Raw genomic sequence first — 20,428 nt, forward strand, 5'->3', positions numbered from 1 at the left:
GGAGGGAGAGTAGAAGTAAATAAGCACCGGTGTGGGTGTGTACTTACAAACAAAGAAATGAAAGAAGTGACAGCAGAAGAGAAATAGAGAACAAAGATTTTCCTTTCTCCCTATGCCCTAGATAAGGAAACCTTGGTAGTGAACTTTTTCTACTGAGACAGGAAAGTATTTTGGCAGGATTATCTCACTCCAGACTCTCTGATGCTGTTAAGAGAATATTTCTTTCTTGGAAGATCTGTTTTCAGTTCATCTTCAGCAGTGTAGATAGAGTGATGATTAATGGATACCAGGGACACCATAATTGTATGTCAGCAGCAATTGTGTTTATCTCCAAATATGAGGAGACAATTGATTAGCTGCCTGAGATTTACAAGAAAATACACATCACAGTTAGCTTTACTATGCACCGAGCCTCCTAACTTATTCTTCCAATTTAGGAATTCTTCTATTTTAGGAATACAGGATAGGAGGTTTCTTTTCCCCTTGACACAAGCATAGGTTTGGATGAGAAACTGCGAAAGGAAAACCAGTATGCTGCAAGAAGTGGGGTCCAAAGACAGAAACCCTTCGTTATCCACAGGAAAAGTAACAGGTAGTAGAATTGCCATTGCTGCTGTCTCTAAGCATCCAGCAGGGTGCACAATGTCTGAGCTAAAGGAAACTTCATTTAGTGTCAAAGGGCAGGATAGTTTGCAGAGCCATTCCATCCTTGGCCTCCGGTGGAGATGCGGATAAGTAGACCAATTAGTGACACTTGTGATAGAGACTATCTGTCTGGAACTGTAACCATCAGCTCATTTAATGGAAGCCACAGTTTAGCCACAGAGTTGGATAGTTGTAATGATGTTTCAGAATGGTCCATTTGCAACCTACAACCTAGGCATGAAAAATGTGGTTAAAATCTCAACCAACTTGCATGTATAATACCATAAGATTCCACAAGGCATGAGTGTGTATGTACAAGTCAGATGAACTCTTGTGTATATTATACATGACAGCTGGTTGAGATTTCAAACACATCAAACCTTGTTGATGGCAAATGGATCGTTCCGTGGTTAGTACTGACCACACTTCATTACTTCTATACACGTGCACACTCACACATACCATGTGAAATTTTAAACAATATTTTGAAATAACTTACAAAATTCCAGCAAGACAAATTCAGTACAATAATACTGAATTACAATTAGTGTAATTAAAAATGTCAGAGAATGCCCATAATTGTGCTGCTATCTTAAAAATGTATCAAGGAAGCAACTGACCTATCTGTACTTCAGACTTTCTGCAGACACACAGATAAAACATAAATGCATGAGGCTACAAAAGACCAGTGTATCACTTTTACAACAGGACTTTGCTGTAGAAGAGTGACATATATTAGTTAGAGCCCGTCCCATGCTTGCAAGAAGGCCTGCATAAGTCAAAGGTAAACTGACCACTACTTATATGAAGATTCTCACTTCCACCAGGGAACTAAGTTTTGTGAGGCTGTATCAATATGTCAATTCTTAGAAAGAGTGAGGTATAAATGAAGGAAGAGATCTGAGATGGAAAACAATTTATAGTGTAGGACTATCCTACCAGAACATTATTTGTCAATATATCAGAACTAGAGATGAGACAACCCAGGCAGAAAGAATATATCACCTGAGGCAGAGGGGTCTGTTTACCCACTGATGAGTGTACATGACTCCCATTAACAGCCAGAATTCTAGCGAAACAGTGTGGTAAGGGGAGACTATGCTATACAAATTTGTGAAAGGAGCAACATACCAGTGTTTCATAGAACTTCATTCATTCTTTATGGTCTTTTTTCACCTATCAGGAGAAAATAAACTTTCTTGCAAATTATGAGACACATTCAAAATCAGCTGAAGGCAAATAATGCACAACAAAACAAAGCTGATTGTTTTAAAAAATACTGTAATGTAGTGGAAGACTGAGTCACAGCCACTGTATGCCTGATTCACGGCTCTCTTTAGATAGCAGCAGTATAATCTTTAAAATAATTTGCAAACCAAAAGTTTGCAAATGACAGAACTATTTTGTTCCACTTTGAAAAGAGCTGAGAATGCATACAGTGTGAGTCAGGTAGCTACAGCTTTCTTCTTGTATGTTTTCATCAGAAATACTTGTATTGTTTAATTGGCTCCTAGTCTCTGTTTGGAATTCTGAAAGCATAAAGGCTGGATCCTCCAGTGCAGCTGTATCAGTACAGGATAAACAAGGGGAAGAGGTGAAGGTGGATTAATTCCACCTTTGGTTTGCCATTGATCCTGTGATTGGCCAAGGACCAGTTTGGCCCCCAGTATAATTTTGAGCAGCCTTGGAGTGTAATAAATTAGTTTCAACTGCCTCTAGACCCAACGGGCTATTCTGGCAGCAGAGGATCACCAAGGTGTAGAGATGCACTGGATAAACCCCATTTCTCCTGGAAATAGTCCCTTCACCAGAGGTTAGGAATGGGAGCAGTATACAACTGCACCAATCAGGATTCCTTCTCCTCACAGGGAATCTCCAGCTAGCTGGTTAAGCCAGTTTTATGGCCCCACTGAAGCACCAAGAACCTGGCCCTGAATTCCTAAATGTTGGATCAAAAATAATTCCTATTTCACTCTATGGCAAACTGCTATTTTGCAAAGTTAGTTGCTCCTGAATATCTTGTTATATTCTGGTTCTGCTCCTCATTCCTGGGACTCACTCATTCTCAGCAAGTAGCTTGAGTTTGGAGATATATAAAATGCACACACACAGTGCTATTGTTCCTCCGTGGGAGGATTGCAGAACATTGTGGATATGCAGCCCTAGGAAAGGGGGAAGAGGGGGAAAGCAGGTAACAGCATAGGAATGCTGCAGAGAATGCCAGCTTGGAACTATAAACTCACATTGTGTTTCAAAGTTATCAGTCAGAGACTCATTGCTTTAATCATTAAACTCAATATTTCTCCATTTAAGTCATAGATTCATAGATATTAAGGTCAGAAGGGACCATCATGATCATCTAGTCTGACCTCCTGCACAACGCAGGCCACAGAATCTCACCCACCCACTCCTGTGAAAAACTTCTCATCTATGTCTGAGCTATTGAAGTCCTCAAATCGTAGTTTAAAGACTTCAAGGAGCAGAGAATCCTCCAGCAAGTGACCCATGCTGCAGAGGAAGGCGAAAAACCTCCAGGGCCTCTTCCAGTCTGCCCTGGAGGAAAATTCCTTCCCGACCCCAAATATGGTGATCAGCTAAACCCTGAGCGTATGGGCAAGATTCACCAGCCAGATACCCAGGAAAGAATTCTCTGTAGTAACTCAGATCCCACCCCATCTAACATCCCATCACAGGCCATTGGGCCTATTTACCATGAATATTTAAAGATCAATTAATTGACAAAATCATGTTATCCCATCATACCATCTCCTCCATAAACTTATCGAGTTTAATCTTAAAGCCAGATAGGTCTTTTGCCCCCACTGCTTCCCTTGGAAGGCTATTCCAGAACTTCACTCCTCTGATGGTTAGAAACCTTCATCTAATTTCAAGTCTAAACTTCCCAATGATCAGTTTATATCCATTTGTTCTTGTGTCCACATTGGTACTGAGCTTAAATAATTCCTCTTCCTCTCCGGTATTTATCCCTCTGATATATTTATAGAGAGAAATCATATTTCCCCCTCAACCTTCTTTTAGTTAGGCTAAACAAGCCAAGCTCCTTGAGTCTCCTTTCATAAGACACATTTTCCATTCCTCGGATCATCCTTATCTGTACCTGTTCCAGTTTGAATTCATCCTTCTTAAACATGGGAGACCAGAACTGCACATAGTATTCCAGGTGAGGTCTCACCAGTGCCTTGTATAATGGTACTAAAACCTCCTTATCTCTATTGGAAATACCTCTCCTGATGCATCCCAAGACTGCATTAGCTTTTTTTCACGGCCATATCGCATTGGCGGCTCATAGTCATCCCATGATCAACCAATACTCCAAGGTCCTTCTCCTCCTCCGTTACTTCTAATTGATGCTTCCCCTGCTTAGAACTATAATTCTTGTTATTAATCCCTAAATGCATAACCTTACACTTCTCACAATTAAATTTCATCCTATTACTATTACTCCAGTTTACAACGTCATCCAAATCTTCCTGTAGGATATCCCTGTCCTTCTCTAAATTGGCAATACCTGCCAGCTTTGTATCATCCGCAAACTTTATTAGCACACTCCCACTTTTTGTACCAAGGTCAGTAATAAAAAAATTAAATAAGATTGGTCCCCAAACTGATCCCTGAGGAACTCCACTGGTAACCTCCCTCCAGCCTGACAGTTCACCTTTCAGTAGGACCCGCTTTAGTCTCCCTGTTAACCATTTCCTTATCCACCGTTCAGTTTTCATATTGATCCCCATCTTTTCCAATTTAACTAATAATTTCCCATGTGGCACCGTATCAAACGCCTTACTGAAATCTAGGTAAATTAGATCCACTGCATTTCCTTTGTCTAAAAAATCTGTTACTTTCTCAAAGAAAGAGATCAGGTTGATTTGGCACAATCTACCTTTTGTAAAATCGTGATTATTTTGTCCCATTTACCATTGACCTCAATGTCCTTAACTACTTTCTCTTTCAAAATTTTTTCCAAGACCTTGCATACTACAGATGTCAAACTAACAGGCCTGTAGTTACCCAGATCACTTTTTTTCCCTTTCTTCAAAATGTTAGCAACTAGGAACTATGTTAGCAATTCTCCATACGGTACAACCCCTGAGTTTACAGATTCATTAAAAATTCTTGCTAATGGGCTGCAATTTCAGGTGCCAATTCCTTTAATATTCTTGGATGAAGATTATCTGGGGCCCCCCGATTCAGTCCCATTAAGCTGTTCGAGTTTCGCTTCTACCTCAGATATGGTAATATCTACCTCCATATTCTCATTCCCATTTGTCATGCTACCATTATCCCTAAGACCCTCTTTAGCCTTATTAAAGACTGAGGCAAAGTATTTGTTTAGATATTGGGCCACTGTTAGACTCATGGTTTCTTGTGATTGGATGAAGATGAAACTTTGTTAGAGAAGACCTTGGAAATTATAGTATATCTGGATTAATTTATAGTCTGTTTGCACTGGGACAGTTGGAATTTTGGCAGTTTCACAAAGAGCCTCCTAGATCCCAGGACAGTAAAATACCTTTTCTATATCTATAATTGGGGCTCATATTTCATCTGAAGTCTGTTTTCAAATCTAGATCTTATTGTCAGTATCATATGCCTATCTTTCCAATCAAAATAACTCTCTTAGCTGAATCCTATGATATTTCTACTTTCACCTAGTTCTGCAGTTGAGGTACTGATAGTCCTTAATCAAAAGGAAATAGCATCCAGGATCACTAAGTTGGTGATAAGCCTTCTGCATGGCCACACATGCCTTTCTCAATGTATGAGAACTATATATTGTCCAGGCAATGTTAGAATTCAGCTGTCTGAACTAGGAAGGTCCCAAAGATCTCCCCAGTACAGGAGGAACTTTGGGTTATATTAGAGCAGCTACCTCACTTGCCTGTCCTTTTGCCATAGGCAAAAAGTACAACTTAAAGCAAGCCTGAGGATGATCCAAGGGAATGGACCAGCACAGATTGGCCCAGGAATGGGGTAGTGGAAAGGTGGCTTAAGGCCATCTTTTCATACACCTTCCTGAACTGTGTCATGCACCCCTGAGCCAGAGTTCAGGATCTGGTCCATATACATCAATCTTATACATCTTAGATATCAAGCTGACATCTCTCCTGAATAGAGTGGCACACTGCACAACCAGTATACATGGACTTCCACATCCTGCTAGGTCTCATATAATTTTTGTTGCATAGAGCTCTGTGTTAAATTGATTCATGGTATATTTTATAGTCTGAAAACCTTGACAGATGCTTAGAATTGCAATAGGATAAAATTTCCTTACTTATATTACTATTATTAAAAACATCACAGACACCAGAGCTCTTTCTATCTGTGTCCTAAGCCATCTTTACAAGGAAAGAGACAAAGAAGAACTGTAACAGTAGTTTACTTCAAATACGATGAAAATAGGATTTGTGCAATACTGTGTTTCATATTCTTCTGCAAACAGAAAAAAATTGCTTTCTTGTAGAATCGCCACAAACATGCAAAATACTAATGAGATTATCCTGTGTGTTTTTTCAGAGAGGAAGGAGCAGAGCAGGTTGGCACAAATGAGTTTTGAAAGGGGGAAATTTGCAGAGATACAATCACATTGATTTGAATGAAAATCAGCAGAGAACCCTCTAACAAATAAATACTCTGAAAATGGTGCACACTCCAAAGTCCAGGAACATCTCAAGGTAAACGTTTTCATAATGTGTGGTTTAGTATGAGCATTGTTTACAAGACGTTTAACTGCTTTTCAGGTAACTGGGTAAAAGACAAAGGCAGGGAGACAGAGAGAAGGTATTTGTCATCCTTGATCTGAAACAACCACCTTTGTAGATTAAAATAATGGGTTTTTCTTTTGTCAGATGCTTTATAGGTTTTTTATGTAAAGTGCTATTGATCTAAAAGCAACTTCGGCAACACATGTTCCACTTGACTACTAGCTGACATTGCCCCCAAATACCTGCATCATCATAGACCCCTAGAAGACACCATGAACCTGAACTTGAAACACCTGAATGCCAACACCCACAAATATAGTTCAAGTCAATGAGAACTGTGGGTATTTAGTATCTCTGGAAATCAGACCCTGTGTCTTTAAATCAGTGATGGCTACCCCCATGTCCCTGAGGAGGTGGTACTTCTGGGAACAGAATCAGGCACTGGCTGTGTCCTATACTAATACTTTTAAAGAGCCCAACATTTTTTAATATTGTCAAGGGTCCAGGCACACCAGAGAAGCAGGACCTTTTTTCTGAGTCAAGGCCCTCTGATTTGTTTGGCACTCTTGTGTGGCAGGCTGGAGATTCTGTGGTGGCTTCACTTAAATGTAATGTGGGTGATTTTTATTGAATTAAATAAAAACAAAAATATGATCCATGTAATAGCTCCTATGTTGGTTGTTTTGGTATTAAATTCACTTTGGTTTTGGTGTCCCTGTATTTCCAGTTTTCAGTGTGCTGCAGATTTTTGTATTGACTATGTGTCGCTACATCATTGAAGTTGCAAGGGGGAAAGTTAAGGTTTGGATAGTGAGAGATTTCAGCACCCAAGGATGTTTGGGAGGTAGTTTGGGATTCTGGGTTAAATGCTCTTAGCTGGAAACTTTGCTCAAAATATCAACATTGACACAGTTAACAATATTGACATTTTAAACAATCATCTGGTGGTTTCAGAGACAGCTTTTCTTTGCTGAAGACACCCATACCCTCATAATCTTTTGCTGGATAATACATCAGTGCTACAGTACAGGGCATCATCAGAGGAAATTATAATATGGCTCTCTAACACTGGATCTAGTTGATGAAATAGTAGAACATACAAAGCTGCTTACTAACTTTCCCCTTTGTGAATTTTATTCTATCATTACTTTGACATTTTTGATGCTGAGCTTTGTTTCAGACTGTTAACCTGTGAGGTGAGCTTGAGCAATGAGACTTCACTGTGGTTACAGAACGCAAAAAGGTGTGAAAATTGAAATGAAAAAGTGGTGCAGTACTAGTAGCTTATTGGGGTAGCTTTAACTTGTTTGCCTGTGGAAATGCAGAGGGTCAAACAGATTTTTATGGCAGGTGCTGAGTGGAATTCTGGTTCCCAGTTCATGAAATTTCCATTTAACTTTTAAACATGTTTACATAATGTGCATTGTTTCCTAACAGTAACATAACTGAACATTTTTGAAATTAAAATATATATAGAAAAACAGAGACCAAAAATCAAGCTCCATAAAATAAACAACATTTGCAGCTATAACTTCAGAAACAATATCTCAAATGTGGAGTCACCCCAAAGCAGACTCTGTAATTATGGACTAACAATCGGATCTTGTACTGATACTAACTGCAATGGCAGCTGTGGCCCTTCCAAAGAGCAGCTACAGTGTAGTACTTCTGGGTTAAATAGGCCATTTTGTGTGGACTAAATCCAATTTCACATTTATTATCCACTATAAACTGTGCAGCCACCTATGTAGCTCCTAGTCAGGACTAAGTTACTTTGGCTGTACAGAAAGCATAAAGAGTATATCCAGGATCTCTATAAGTTACTTCACAACCGATACCAATGCATTGTTCTGCAAAGCTGATCAAGTCAGAGCAAGAAGTTACTCCAGTCTCCGAGCCACACTGAAAGCGAAAGTAAGAAGCAATATACAGCAGCAGCCTCAAAGACATCAGCCACAGCCAATCCTCCTATGTTTACTGAAAATGGACTGTGGTGCTATACTGGTGAATACATGTGTCTAGGGAATACACGTGTGTGATGCAATGCATGCTGTTGGTAGACACAGATTAGTTCTTGGACAATGTAGTGTGTGGTGACCTACACCTATGAAACTGTTGAAACTCGGAAGACCTTTCTCCATGTGTTCACTTGTGATAAGATATGTCTGCAAATATTGTAAGGTCCCACTGTATACAATGTGATCCAGCTACCTAGTATTTTCCCTCCCTCTCTTGTGTGTGTCTTTGGTGAGGGGGCTTCCTACTATGGCCAGTGGAACTTGCATATATATGTATGCACTTAGATCTGGGTTCACAGCTGCACTTCTGATTGGTTTGATGTGTGTTCCTTTCAGGGTGAGTTGGCCACTCCAACAATGAGCTAGTCTCTTCCACTGCTACTCTTAGCCCTTTGTCGCTTGGTTAGGCAGGTTCATACTTGGCCTGGAAGCTGGTCTGATATATACATGGAGAGGTATTCAGATAAATCTAATTTATATGGAATGCTATAAAGCTGGTCCCTAAAACAAATTAAACTCAGTACAATAGAAACACCACCACTATCCCCTTTCCTGTGTATGAGATCACATAGTGCAGAGTGATAATGTTACAAACATATACTATCCAAGCTGTCATTCTAAAGCTTGTGTAATAACATCTAATGCTTAAGGTCACAGCTACAAGCTTCTAAAGCAATGGCTCTACCCTGATGTCTCTCTTTAAATCTGCTACTTTATTTGCCCCATCTGAGCCTCTTTTTGAAGAATGAGCAGAGAAGAAAGAATTTATTATGGGTATGGGAAAAACTCTCTGCATATGAGAGTGAAATGATTGCAATTAGATTGGAAACAAATAAAGTGGACATGATACAAATATATAAAATGGTATCAAAAACATAGAATCAGAGAACTGGAAGGGACCTCGAGAGGTCTAGTCCAGTCCCCTGCACGCAAGGCAGGACTAAGTATTAGATAGATCAGGAGCTTCTATTTTCCCTGTTTCATAACACAAGAACAAAGGTGGCATTCAATGAAACTGAAGGGAAACAGATTCAAAACTGATAAAAGGAAATACTCATTCATGCAATGCCTAATTAGAACGTGGAAGTCCTTTCCATCGGGTGTTTTCATAGCAAAGACAATAGAAACTTCCAAAAAAATGTTGGCCATTGACATGAATAACAACAATATCTACAGTTATAATAATTAATGCTAGAAACAGTACTTAAGGGATATAAAACTGCATGCTTCAGATTTTACACCAGTCTCTAACCAAGAGGGATTAAGATGAAATCTTCATAGAGGTCAGATTACCCCGCATCTGCCTGCTGCGAGTTTCTTGTTCCTTCTTCTGAAGCTTCTGGTACTGCTGCTTTCAGAGACGAGATACTGCATTAGGTGGCTCCTGGGCACAAGCTAATAACTTCATAAGCACCAGTTATCTTAGCACCACCTTATCATGGAAGGATTTATTTCAGTAATTCTGCCATTTATTGGGAATCATTGCACTGTTATGTGTGTCATTTAAAAACCCTGCCCACTACTTGCACAATGGTTGAAATTCCCTTCTCCAGCTCAAAATCTGAATAATTGGGCTACCTGTGGAGCACAAAGCAAGGGTTGGGAGGGATAAAATACAGCTCCCTGCACATAACGCATGTAGGCGGTGGGGATGCAGTGTATGTATAGCTCCTGTCTTGCCACTCATGCAGCCTGTAGGCTAACACAGCAACCACTGATTCTCTGTACCTGCAGCAAGGAAGGTTTAGGCTACTGGATCAGTATAAGTTGCAGAACCCAGTGCCTCTCCGCAGCCTACCTCAGACCTCTTCTATGAATCATCTTGATCAAGGGTAGTGCAGTTTCTCAATCCAGAGTATACTGGGATGAAAAAGACTCCTCTGTGACCATCCTGCCTTTAGTCCCCCCATTCATACTTGAGTGGCACTTAACTGGTAGAGAGGGTCTTGCACCAATCATTAGCCTCACCCGTGGATTTACCCACTAAGAAAACAATTGCTACTGGCTGTGCTTTTCTCTGTCTCTTAAGATCAGATATATCCAAAAATACTCATCAGGTCCAGAGTTCTGGTAGAAAGACTAATGTTGAAGATAATTTAATTTTTTGTTCCCTTTTCTCCCTCATTTAGACATCCAGTTAGCAGGAATGCCTGGAAAGGAGATAAGTTTCTATATCCCACAAAAAATCCTCATAATAAAGTCAATTTAATGAAAACTTTTTAAAACAACGTTTTGTTTTGTAAATGCTGAGGAACTTGATGATTCAGGGGAGTAGAAATGATATCGACCATCACCTCTAAATAACTAGTTTGACCCCAGTGCAGCTCAGTATGACTGAAAGCTTTTTATCTCCTAACCATTCTGTGTCCTGTGTGAAATATGTCAGTGATTTCAGTCCCATTCCTACTGAACTACTGTAAACAGCCCAAAAAATCAGTCAAACCACAGAGGAGGAGACGAAGGAGAAGAAGGAAAAGAAAAAGGGAACCCACTCCCCATCCTAACTACTATCAGCAAAGGTGCCAAGAATTGAATGTGAATGGATATTGAGCTAAAGCTGATCCTTGTAGCTCAAGGCTCAGTGATGTGGAGATAGTTACAGGGTATCATCACTGTGAAGTGGGGATAGGCCAAAGTCTGAAGTACAAGTGGTTGTACTGTACCTATTCTGTGGAGAAAGGCTGCTCATATCCATTGCTTTCAATCCAGAACATTGCATGATATTCTAATGTACACACACACTTATAAGTAGCTTTTAGAATGTTTTGAAAAACAGTTACAGAAGGGTTTTCTTGTTGTTTTTCTGGGAGAGCTGGAGAAGGGATGAAAGTATAAGACTTCCTTTATCCAACTGCAGCCATATGATGTTGCCTATTTTACTAAGAACTCCTGTCATGATATTGGTATATTTCTACTTTCTTTTCCTTTTTTTGTCAGTTCTGAATCCTGCAGTCAGATCCCTTCTGGTATATCCTGGCACCAATGCCAAGTCCCATTGACTACACTGAGGCCCACGCATGTGTAAGGGTCTGCCCTCATGGACCTATTGTGCCTACCTTGTTTAAATTGACTGATCAATTCTGGGCATATAAGAAGTGAATAGGTGATCAAATGTCTGCTGGAGCTGAAGCAGAATGCATATACCTATTATTCAAAAATGCCATGACATTTCTGACTAGGATCAGGACACCAAGTTAAGTTAATACTTAACTTAAACAATATGTTGGTACATTTTATTTTTCTAAGTGTTGAAAAAGAGCACTTAAAAATGTAGAGGTCTGGAAACCATTAATTTGGAACCTCGGTGAGTTTTGGAATCACAAATATTTTTATTCTGCAGTCAGCTCTAGCACACTGGATAACTCAAATTAGATGAATGCCAAGTACTTCTTGTTGTCTGTAACATCAAGACAACTGTCTGAAACCACGCTTTCCTCCTATCATCTTTTTAGTCATTATTACATCCTTCATTGGTACTTTCTAGCCATAAAATATCTGCATCTATGTAAAGTAGTTAAAGAGCTCCTGTACGTCATACTAATAAGCAGACTTTTTAGGCTATATTTTTAGTTATATCCTACTGTTGTCTGCAGAACACATGCCAAAATAGTATGCAATGACAATATACTTTAACATATGCCCATCCTCAATCTCTGTATAATTTATAGTTTTTTATGTCAAAAACTTTACAGCATTATCACTTCAAGTCATATTTTACTGCTGTCAAGGATGCTTTATGTAATAATAACTTAAACTTTAAAATGGAGTCCTCAAAGGAAAAACTGTCAAACACTTCCACTGCAAATAACTATTAAAACAAAAATTGATAATCTGTGTAAACAATATCTTTCCTTCCAATGTGTCTAATACAGATCATATACTCTAGATAGCCAGTTGGGGAGAAGAAGTTATAAACAGTAAGAAACCTATTGTACTAGATTGCTATGAACTCAGAGTATAATTTATTAATTTAAACAACTGCTAATGCCTCACGGGCAACTTTGAAAAACATTCTATCTGGAAATGATGCTGCTTGTGATTTTTTTTCTGCATTTATCTACCCAAGTTTTTTATTAATGAGGACATTTGCATTAAAATGGAATTTAGGGGCTAATCTCAAAGCCTTACTCCCATGAGTCGTTCCAGTGACTTATGGGACTACTCATGTAAGTAAGAGATAGACGTTTGGGCCCTTAGTTTTTATGAGTCCATCTCCTCTTCTAATCATTCCCTAAAAAACTGTAATCCTTTTGGTGACCTCATAATTGTCTCTTTTGGAACAGACAACATGGGTGAGGTAATATATATATTTTATTGGACCAACTTCTGTTGGTAAAAGAAAAAAGCTTTCGAGCTATGCAGAGCTCTTCTTCAGGTTATTTTGGAACAAATGATTAGGACTTAAGAAACAATGATTGTATTATGCAAAGGCCTTTATTAACAAAGAATCAGGAAAGGGAAATAAAGAAAATATATGCTATATTAGCAGAATTATTTCTGATAAAAATACCTTTCAGATTTCTATCACATGCAAGCATGATGATCAGCAGTAAATTTTCCAAACCTTTGAGGTTTTGGGTAAATTGGAATAAATCCTTCTACCTTGATTAATAAAGATGTCAACCCAAATTCATACCATTAAAATTGTTACAACACACTATCAGGTATATTCTCCTCCCCCATTATATATACTGTAGAGGGAAATGTACATGATGGTGATAGCAATGTAACTGATTAATGGAACTATATGATCATTTAGTCTTTGTCATGCATCTTTTGACCACCTCACCTGCATTCTGCCCACTAATCCATCATCCCAGGATTTATTTCAGTATTCAAAACCTCTATGCAGCTTCAGACAGCTTCCATTTTTCTAAAATCAGCCTGCTACAAAAATGTTTTCCTCAAACCAAAAAATTCAGTCTTGCATAATTGACAGGCTTCAAGTCCTAAATCTTGCAACTTTTCTGAGCTAGAAGTGTGGCCTTCATACCAATGGAAGCTGGAGAATCACCAATATATTGTGTTTGTACAGAAGTATACTGTGTGTGGCTATACAACATATATATACATATATGCATTTTCTTAATTAGCATATAGATTAAATCAAACCTTTAAGTCCTGAGTATTTCACTTGTACTACTCACAAGAATAAGTTACATGCCTAACTGTTCACAGGATTGACCACTTTAAAAAAATAAACTCCGCATAACACAAAATGAGCAGTCATCAGAACCATCAATTCTGCACCCTACCTTGCTGCCCGCTTCAGAAACTTGACAAAGGTCGTAGTAAGCTTTTACTGATATATATGTGTGTGTGTGTGTGTGTGTGTATATATGCTAGAAAGGATTAGATTTTAGCAGTAAATGTTAATAATGCTAGTAAACTTTGATTTCATCATACACACACACACAAATATTTCCATCGATAATAATCATAATTTACAGATAGGCAAAGTAAGAAAATGTGTGTTTCAGAACTTTAGGGTATTTACTTTGCATATATTTGACACATGATGTGATTATGACAATTTATGTTTTAATGGTTATAAATCTTTAACTTTTTAAATCTCAATATCTATTGTCATTAAATTATTGTCTGACCCCCCACCCCATAATTTCCCACAACTGTACAAATTTAAATTGAAAAACATGCTTAAAAATTAACATGCTATCCCTCAAATTATTTTAAAAATTGAATTCTGCCAAGCTTATTTATGTATAAAATACGTGCATACACTTTTTATGAAAACTAAAATAGAACATTTCAGCCACTAATAAGCAATATAATATTAATCTGAGAGTAACTACACACAGCATAATACTGAACATGTTTTTATACTACATTTTAATTTTACAAAACACTATTGCTACTTAGGATTTTTTAAAATATTTTCAAACTTTTCTTATAGTGAGGACTTACAGATAATATAGAAAGAATGCCAAAAAATATATATGTGTAATAAATAGATTTGCCACCAGGTTGTCACAAAGTTATTGAAATGGTCTCCCAAAAATGGTCCAATCCTGGATTATTTTTTTTTCCACAACCAAAGATTGCACTGAAGTTGGTGGGAATTGTAGATGAACTAAGAATGCAGTACTGGGCTCCAAATGGTTGTTGCAGGCTTGTAAATAGTATGGGGTCAGAGACTATAATAGATTTCTGTGGGGATTTCTTAAGAACTAATGGGCTGTTTTGCCTAGAAATCAATGGCTCAGTACAGCCTGGTTGCAATAACAATCCCTTAATTCTCTGTATTTAAGTTCCAAAAGTTGGGCCCAAATGTGCAAAGGTTTATGGAAGTGTATTAGTGCTCATGGTAAATTATTTTGCCCAGTAGTAAATCTTTGAAGCATTTAGGTTCTAATTTGTTAAAAATACTATTTGTGGCTTTCTAAAGGGACTGATTCTGCAAACCCATGGCTGAGCATTAGCTCTACGGACATGGATATCGCCTTTAAGTTTAAAGTGACTAATCATGAAAGTATGGTTACTCTTGTGCATAACTGTTTACAGTATCTTCCCCTAAATGCTCTATAATTTAATAAATTATATGTTGCAAACTGAAAAAAATTAAGTAAAATGTGGAAAAGAAAATAAAAATTTGCCTTGTTTATGTTTTACTCTTAATGTTCTATAATAAGTCAGGTTGCATAATATCGTAATTCAGCATTTCAGAAATGTGTTATTTTTAAAAAAGTATCTGATAGTTTATTAATAATTTAAGTAAATCCCTCTTTTTCTCCCTGTCCCCTAATCATTTTTGAAAACTGAAGTAGGAAGAACGCTTCTGAGTGATCATACCCTAAAGCCAGAGCTTTGCTCTGTTGGCTGTGATCTCAAAGTTAGCTATGGTGTTTCACACTTCCAATGCTACTTTTATTTTATGTTTAATGTTAACATACACAGATTAAAAATTTCCACAAGACACAGAAGGCCAGATCCTCAATGAAATAAACTGAGCAAAGCAGCTCTACCTTAGGTGAGGATCTCTACCAAGATCTGAACTTCCCCAAAGTAAGGAAATGTTCTGATCCAGGGTTTGGGGTTGGGTCTAACTCTAGAGAGAATATGAGAATCTAAAGGGTAAGGAGAATACTTTTAAAATATCAGATGTGAGTGGATAACCTGTAAGCCATATTTTGCTCTCAATTACTTCAGGATAAATCTGGAATAACCGTATTTACTTCATTGGTGTCACTCTGGAATGATAATAACTGAGAATAGAATTTGGGTCTATGACTTTAAAGCTTGAGAGCTTCTGTCTTTGCAGTTCTCAAACTAATGCCAACAGTACTACGACATGTCTTCAAAACTAAATTAAGCTCAATATTTGAATATATGAGTTTCCCTTGCTTTCTCTCTTGAGTATATACACAGTGAGGGACAGAACATAGTACACCATTTTTATACATTACTCAGACCTCTTTGAAGCTAGACATTCCTGTAAATAATGCTGAGTAATCAGAAAAAAATCTTAAACCTAACTATTATTTAGTTATAATTATTTACTCTCATATCCAGATACATCATTTTCAGAACACATGGACACATATTCATTTCATGCTTTCAACAGTAAATATATCAGCATAGTTGTTTTACTCTTTCTTCCATATGTCAATAATAATACAAATGGTATTCTGCTCAGTCTGCATTCTTCCTTGAGGGCTGGGGAGGGGAGGGGGAGACTGAATTCCCTTCAGTTTTGATGGGACCCAAATCCTTCCTTGTTATAACAGCATCATTCTGGATTTCAGTTGTTACTCAGCATTTACAACAGCACCACTAGGAGAAGAATTTGCCTTTTTTTCACTTTTTCTCAATTATGTTTCACTTAACAAGGGCCAGATTCTGTCACCCTTAACTCAGGATAAGTAGTACTTTATTCAGATATCCTTTTTACATCAAGTTACTGCTCAAGCTGAGTGTGGGTAGCAGAGTCTAACTCTCTGGCACTTGTATGTTGTTACTGCAGTCTATGATACAAAACTATCCATAGAAACTAACTGTCTGGGCCTGAATCTCCTTTTACTTACACCAGTTTTACACTATTGAATTCAACAGAATTGCACTAGAGTTATTCCTGATTTATGCCAGTGAAAGTGAAAGAAGAGCCAGACCCTTTATTTTAGTACCATTAAAAGTTGTTTATTTTTTTTTGTACACTGGTCATATAATAAGTAAAATTTGGGATTTTTCTTCCAATTCTAAAAGACAGATATGTGTAGAAATGTATGATAAATATCAAAATTTGATTTTATAGGGACAGATCCTCAGATAGTATAAATCATTGTAGTTTCACTGAAGTCCATGGAGTTACACCAGTTTATACCAGCTGAGGATTTTGCCCAGAGTGTCCAAGAAATTTCTTTAAAAACCCAATTACAAGCCAACTGGTCCCCCAAACACATTAAAAAATCTCTAAAATAAAGAAACTTTACCATCTTTGTGATAATAAGTGACTTCCACTTTCCTCTCCTCTGACCCAAGCAGTGCCTGGGCAATTTGGGCAATATGATGCCTTTTGGTCTCTGGCCCATGAAGGAAATCACAGGTGCAAGGTTTCTGCATGACATCTGGTCTGGAGAATCCAGTCATCTCACAAAACCCATCATTGCAGTAGATGATAGCACAGTTCTGCACTCTAGCATTAGCAATGATGAATTTTTTATCTGCAATACAAGAAAGTGATGCATTTTTCAGTACTTTTTCAACATTCCATGAACTGTTGTCTGCAAGGACAGATGTTGAAGAACCTATTACCTATTTTTTGCATGTGATTTCTATGATGTAGAGATCTTCAATATAGCTTACTTGACCCAGAACTCTTAAAGAAACTTCAATAAACTTGTTATACATTAAATATGAAGATAGTTGGCTTTTAAGAAAATAAAACCAGATCCAAGAAGTCCTTTTGCAAAGCTCTTGTTAAGTTCCAAATTTGTAATACATTTTTCAGTGTCACTGAAACCCAGACTATTGGCTTAGTCCTGCAAGTCTTTCCTGAGGAAAACTCCTTTGAAGAGTTAATGGGAATTTTATCTGCATGAGATCTTGCCAGTATCAAGCCCAAACCAAAGGGCTCAACCCTGCACTAAAGAAGCCAGAGGGAATTTTTCCATTGACTTGAATATGAGCAGGATCAAGCCATTAATCTGGTTTTCAATTAAACTCCCAAGAAAATTAATGTAATATGATCATTCAGTTGCTTGTGTAGTTGTTATAAGCTAGAGTTATTACAGAAAGGGGATATTACAAGTCACATAGTAAAAGATCATCTTGGGTCAAATTCTGGTCTCAACTACACTTGTAAAGTGATGTGCGTAAGACACACATATCTTCTGAAACTTTCATCTGAGAGTAATGTACCAAAGTTGTCTTATAACTATTCTACTTATTTCTGTTCACAACTGCACTATATACTGCTCCCATTTTACAAATGGATATTCAGCGCTGATACAATTGCTATGTTATTACCATTTATGAAGTCCTGCTTGTCTTGTTCACACAAACAAAACCCACAATTTTAATAGGATTTATCATGAGTTAAGTGAGCATTGTATGACCCTATATTAGTATTTTTAATTAAATATATTGTTTTCTAACACATCAAAACATTTGTAGAAAAAAGTGCATTTTATATATACTTTCCCCACTGTCTTCATATTATGCTGAATTTTCACAATAACCTTGTATTAGTGATTTAAAGGAGTGTATTATTTACTAGCTTTATTCACTGCAACAGTAAGTCACACAATTCAATGGCCTGAGTCTGTAAACCCTTACTAACATAAATAGTACCCTTGATTTCAATACTTATATATGTAAAACTTGTAGGATCTGGCCTTTATTTCTTATACGAGTTAGAAGAATATTAAATTTGCTGTAGATACATTTAGAGAAGGAACTGCAAAGTGTATAAGCTAAACTTAGTTTCTTTTTGTAGTGCTCTGATATCTTATAAACATGCTAAATATTTAAATTAGTCCAGCTGTGTCAAACATACTGTTTCTTTGGATGCTGTTATAACATTATTTTTAAGTTTCAAGTGTTAGATGTACAGTAAATTGGAATTAAAAGAAAAATAGTGAAAGCTTCAATATCCTTGACAGGTAGTAAACTACTGCATTGGGAAGGATACATAGACTAGATCAGCAACGTCCCTGGGGATGCATTTGCATTGATTTAATAGATACTTCAAGCTTCCATAAACTAATGATAAAAAAAAAATCACTGATAAATATGTTAAAAATGCAGTGCTAAAGGCAAGCTAATAAGAGTACTTCCCCCCTAACAATTCCTCTGGGTGTTATTTGTCTCCTCTAAATCAAAGTCTGCCTGTTCTGATTTATGTTTTAAAAAATAGCTAGCAATGTTTTCCTTGGATATTGCATAAGCACCCCCACTGTATGATATGCTGAACAGCTGAAATGTAGGTACAGTAGCTACAACACAAAATATAATACAGTCAATAATTAAAACTGCCCCCTAAGATGAGGGGGAACCGAAAACTGTAGTGTAGATCAGTAATAATATCAGCAAGGCTCTTAGGGATTCCTTCATCACCTCCTGTTTTTCCTTTCCAACCTACAAACTTAAAACAGTCTGGAGCTGCTATGCATCTAGTCCCAAGCAGACCCAAACTATTGTATCAAAATAGAGAGAAAGAGAGAGAGAACTTACTTTGCCCTTCAAATTTTCGTATGATTGTACCCAAAAATGTATTTTGTGGTGCCACATGCCCTCTGCGAACAGGCATGTTTGTACAGATCTTCGGCTCCCTGTGCACAATGACTTCTCCAATGATCTCTACACGGCTCCAGCCCAAAGCACTGAGCCAGCTACCCTTTGTGACAAATCATCCTCCTCTGGATCACAGCATCTCTTCCCATTAGCACCACTTCTAGGCACACGCTTTTCCTACTGGAATCAGATCCATCCCCGCTCCTTCCTCTGGGGGACCTCGGATGCTATTGTCTCTGGGCTGGGTAGGGGTGGGGTAAGCAGGGACAGGAGCAGGGGGAATCACAAGGGTGATCGATCTGTTTCTCTAGCACCAAACATCCTCAGTTTTCCAATGCAAATGAATGTGACCCGGGCAGTTTCCCAAGCTGTAGTGATGGTTAGAGAGATGGAAGACTATTGTTGCTCTGCTACCAGAGGGAGTGACGTCCACCGCCCCCCCCCCCCCCCCCCCACCGCCGCCCTCCTCCGGGCTTCACCACAGAGCGCAGCAGCTCGGATTACTCAAGCGTGGCTTAGCAGGAGCCAGCCAATAAATCTCTCTAAAACTCAGCGACAAACAGCGACATCAGGCATGAGATCCACCCCGGCACCACTGCCACATGCTCCCCCTCCCCCACAGCGCAGCAGCTGCAAGGAGCACAAGAACCTCGGCCCTGCCAGGGGAGGAGCGCCTGGGTGGGAAAGCAACTAGCTGCCTTCCCTGCCCTTGCGAGCGCCTCCGGGGTTTGCACAACGAGCTCCGTGCGAGGGCGGCGGGGCACATCCCTGCAGATCCACGCCGGGTGGGAGGGTGGAGCCGGGGGAGCCCCTCAGCCTCCCGCCTGCAGCCACCCACAGAGGAAGCAGCGAAAACTTCTCTACGGTGGATCGTTCTAGCGGCTGCCCAGCGACCCCCCTTGTGCAGCTCGCCTGGGGGGGAGGGAAACTCGGCCAATGTCCGGGCAAGCGACCGCCCGTTGCACCCAGGGGCGCTGGGGCCCGGCCGGGGAGAGCGGCACCTCCTCCCACTTTGTTCTCCCCGCGTGCCGGATGAATGGCTGCTAGCGCGCCAGTGGAAAGCCGCGGAGCGCCGGCTGCCAGCGGGGCTGGGGCAGCCACGGGCACGGATAGGGAGGGAAGGGCAGGGTACAGGGGGCGGAGAATGCGCCTGGAGCACCCCCAGCAGCAGGGGTAAGGGGGAGACCCGCAACCCAGTCCCCGCAGGCCAGGGAGCGTGGCCTCAAATGGCAGCCCCCCTCCAGGCCATGGGGCAGCAGGAGGGGAAATGGCGGGGGGGGGGCGCATCCT

General features: G+C 39.1%; 1 protein-coding gene across 10 annotated transcripts in view; it reads right to left on the reverse strand.

Moving 5' to 3' along the window:
• KCNH7 (potassium voltage-gated channel subfamily H member 7) overlaps window positions 1–19,562 on the reverse strand; it is a 343,414-nt gene extending 323,852 nt beyond the window's left edge. For all 10 annotated transcript variants that reach the window (XM_075117891.1, XM_048868489.2, XM_075117890.1 and 7 more), the window contains exons 1-2: window positions 19,079–19,562; window positions 16,837–17,067 (exon numbers count right to left, since the gene is read on the reverse strand). In XM_075117891.1, coding sequence (XP_074973992.1) covers window positions 16,837–17,067; window positions 19,079–19,154 — 307 coding nt within the window. In that variant the 5' untranslated portion in view covers window positions 19,155–19,562. The remainder of the gene's footprint in view (window positions 1–16,836; window positions 17,068–19,078) is intronic.
• Window positions 19,563–20,428: the final 866 nt, after the last annotated feature.

The sequence above is a fragment of the Caretta caretta genome, chromosome 11, assembly GCF_965140235.1.
Source record: "Caretta caretta isolate rCarCar2 chromosome 11, rCarCar1.hap1, whole genome shotgun sequence".
NCBI classification, from domain to species: domain Eukaryota; kingdom Metazoa; phylum Chordata; order Testudines; family Cheloniidae; genus Caretta; species Caretta caretta.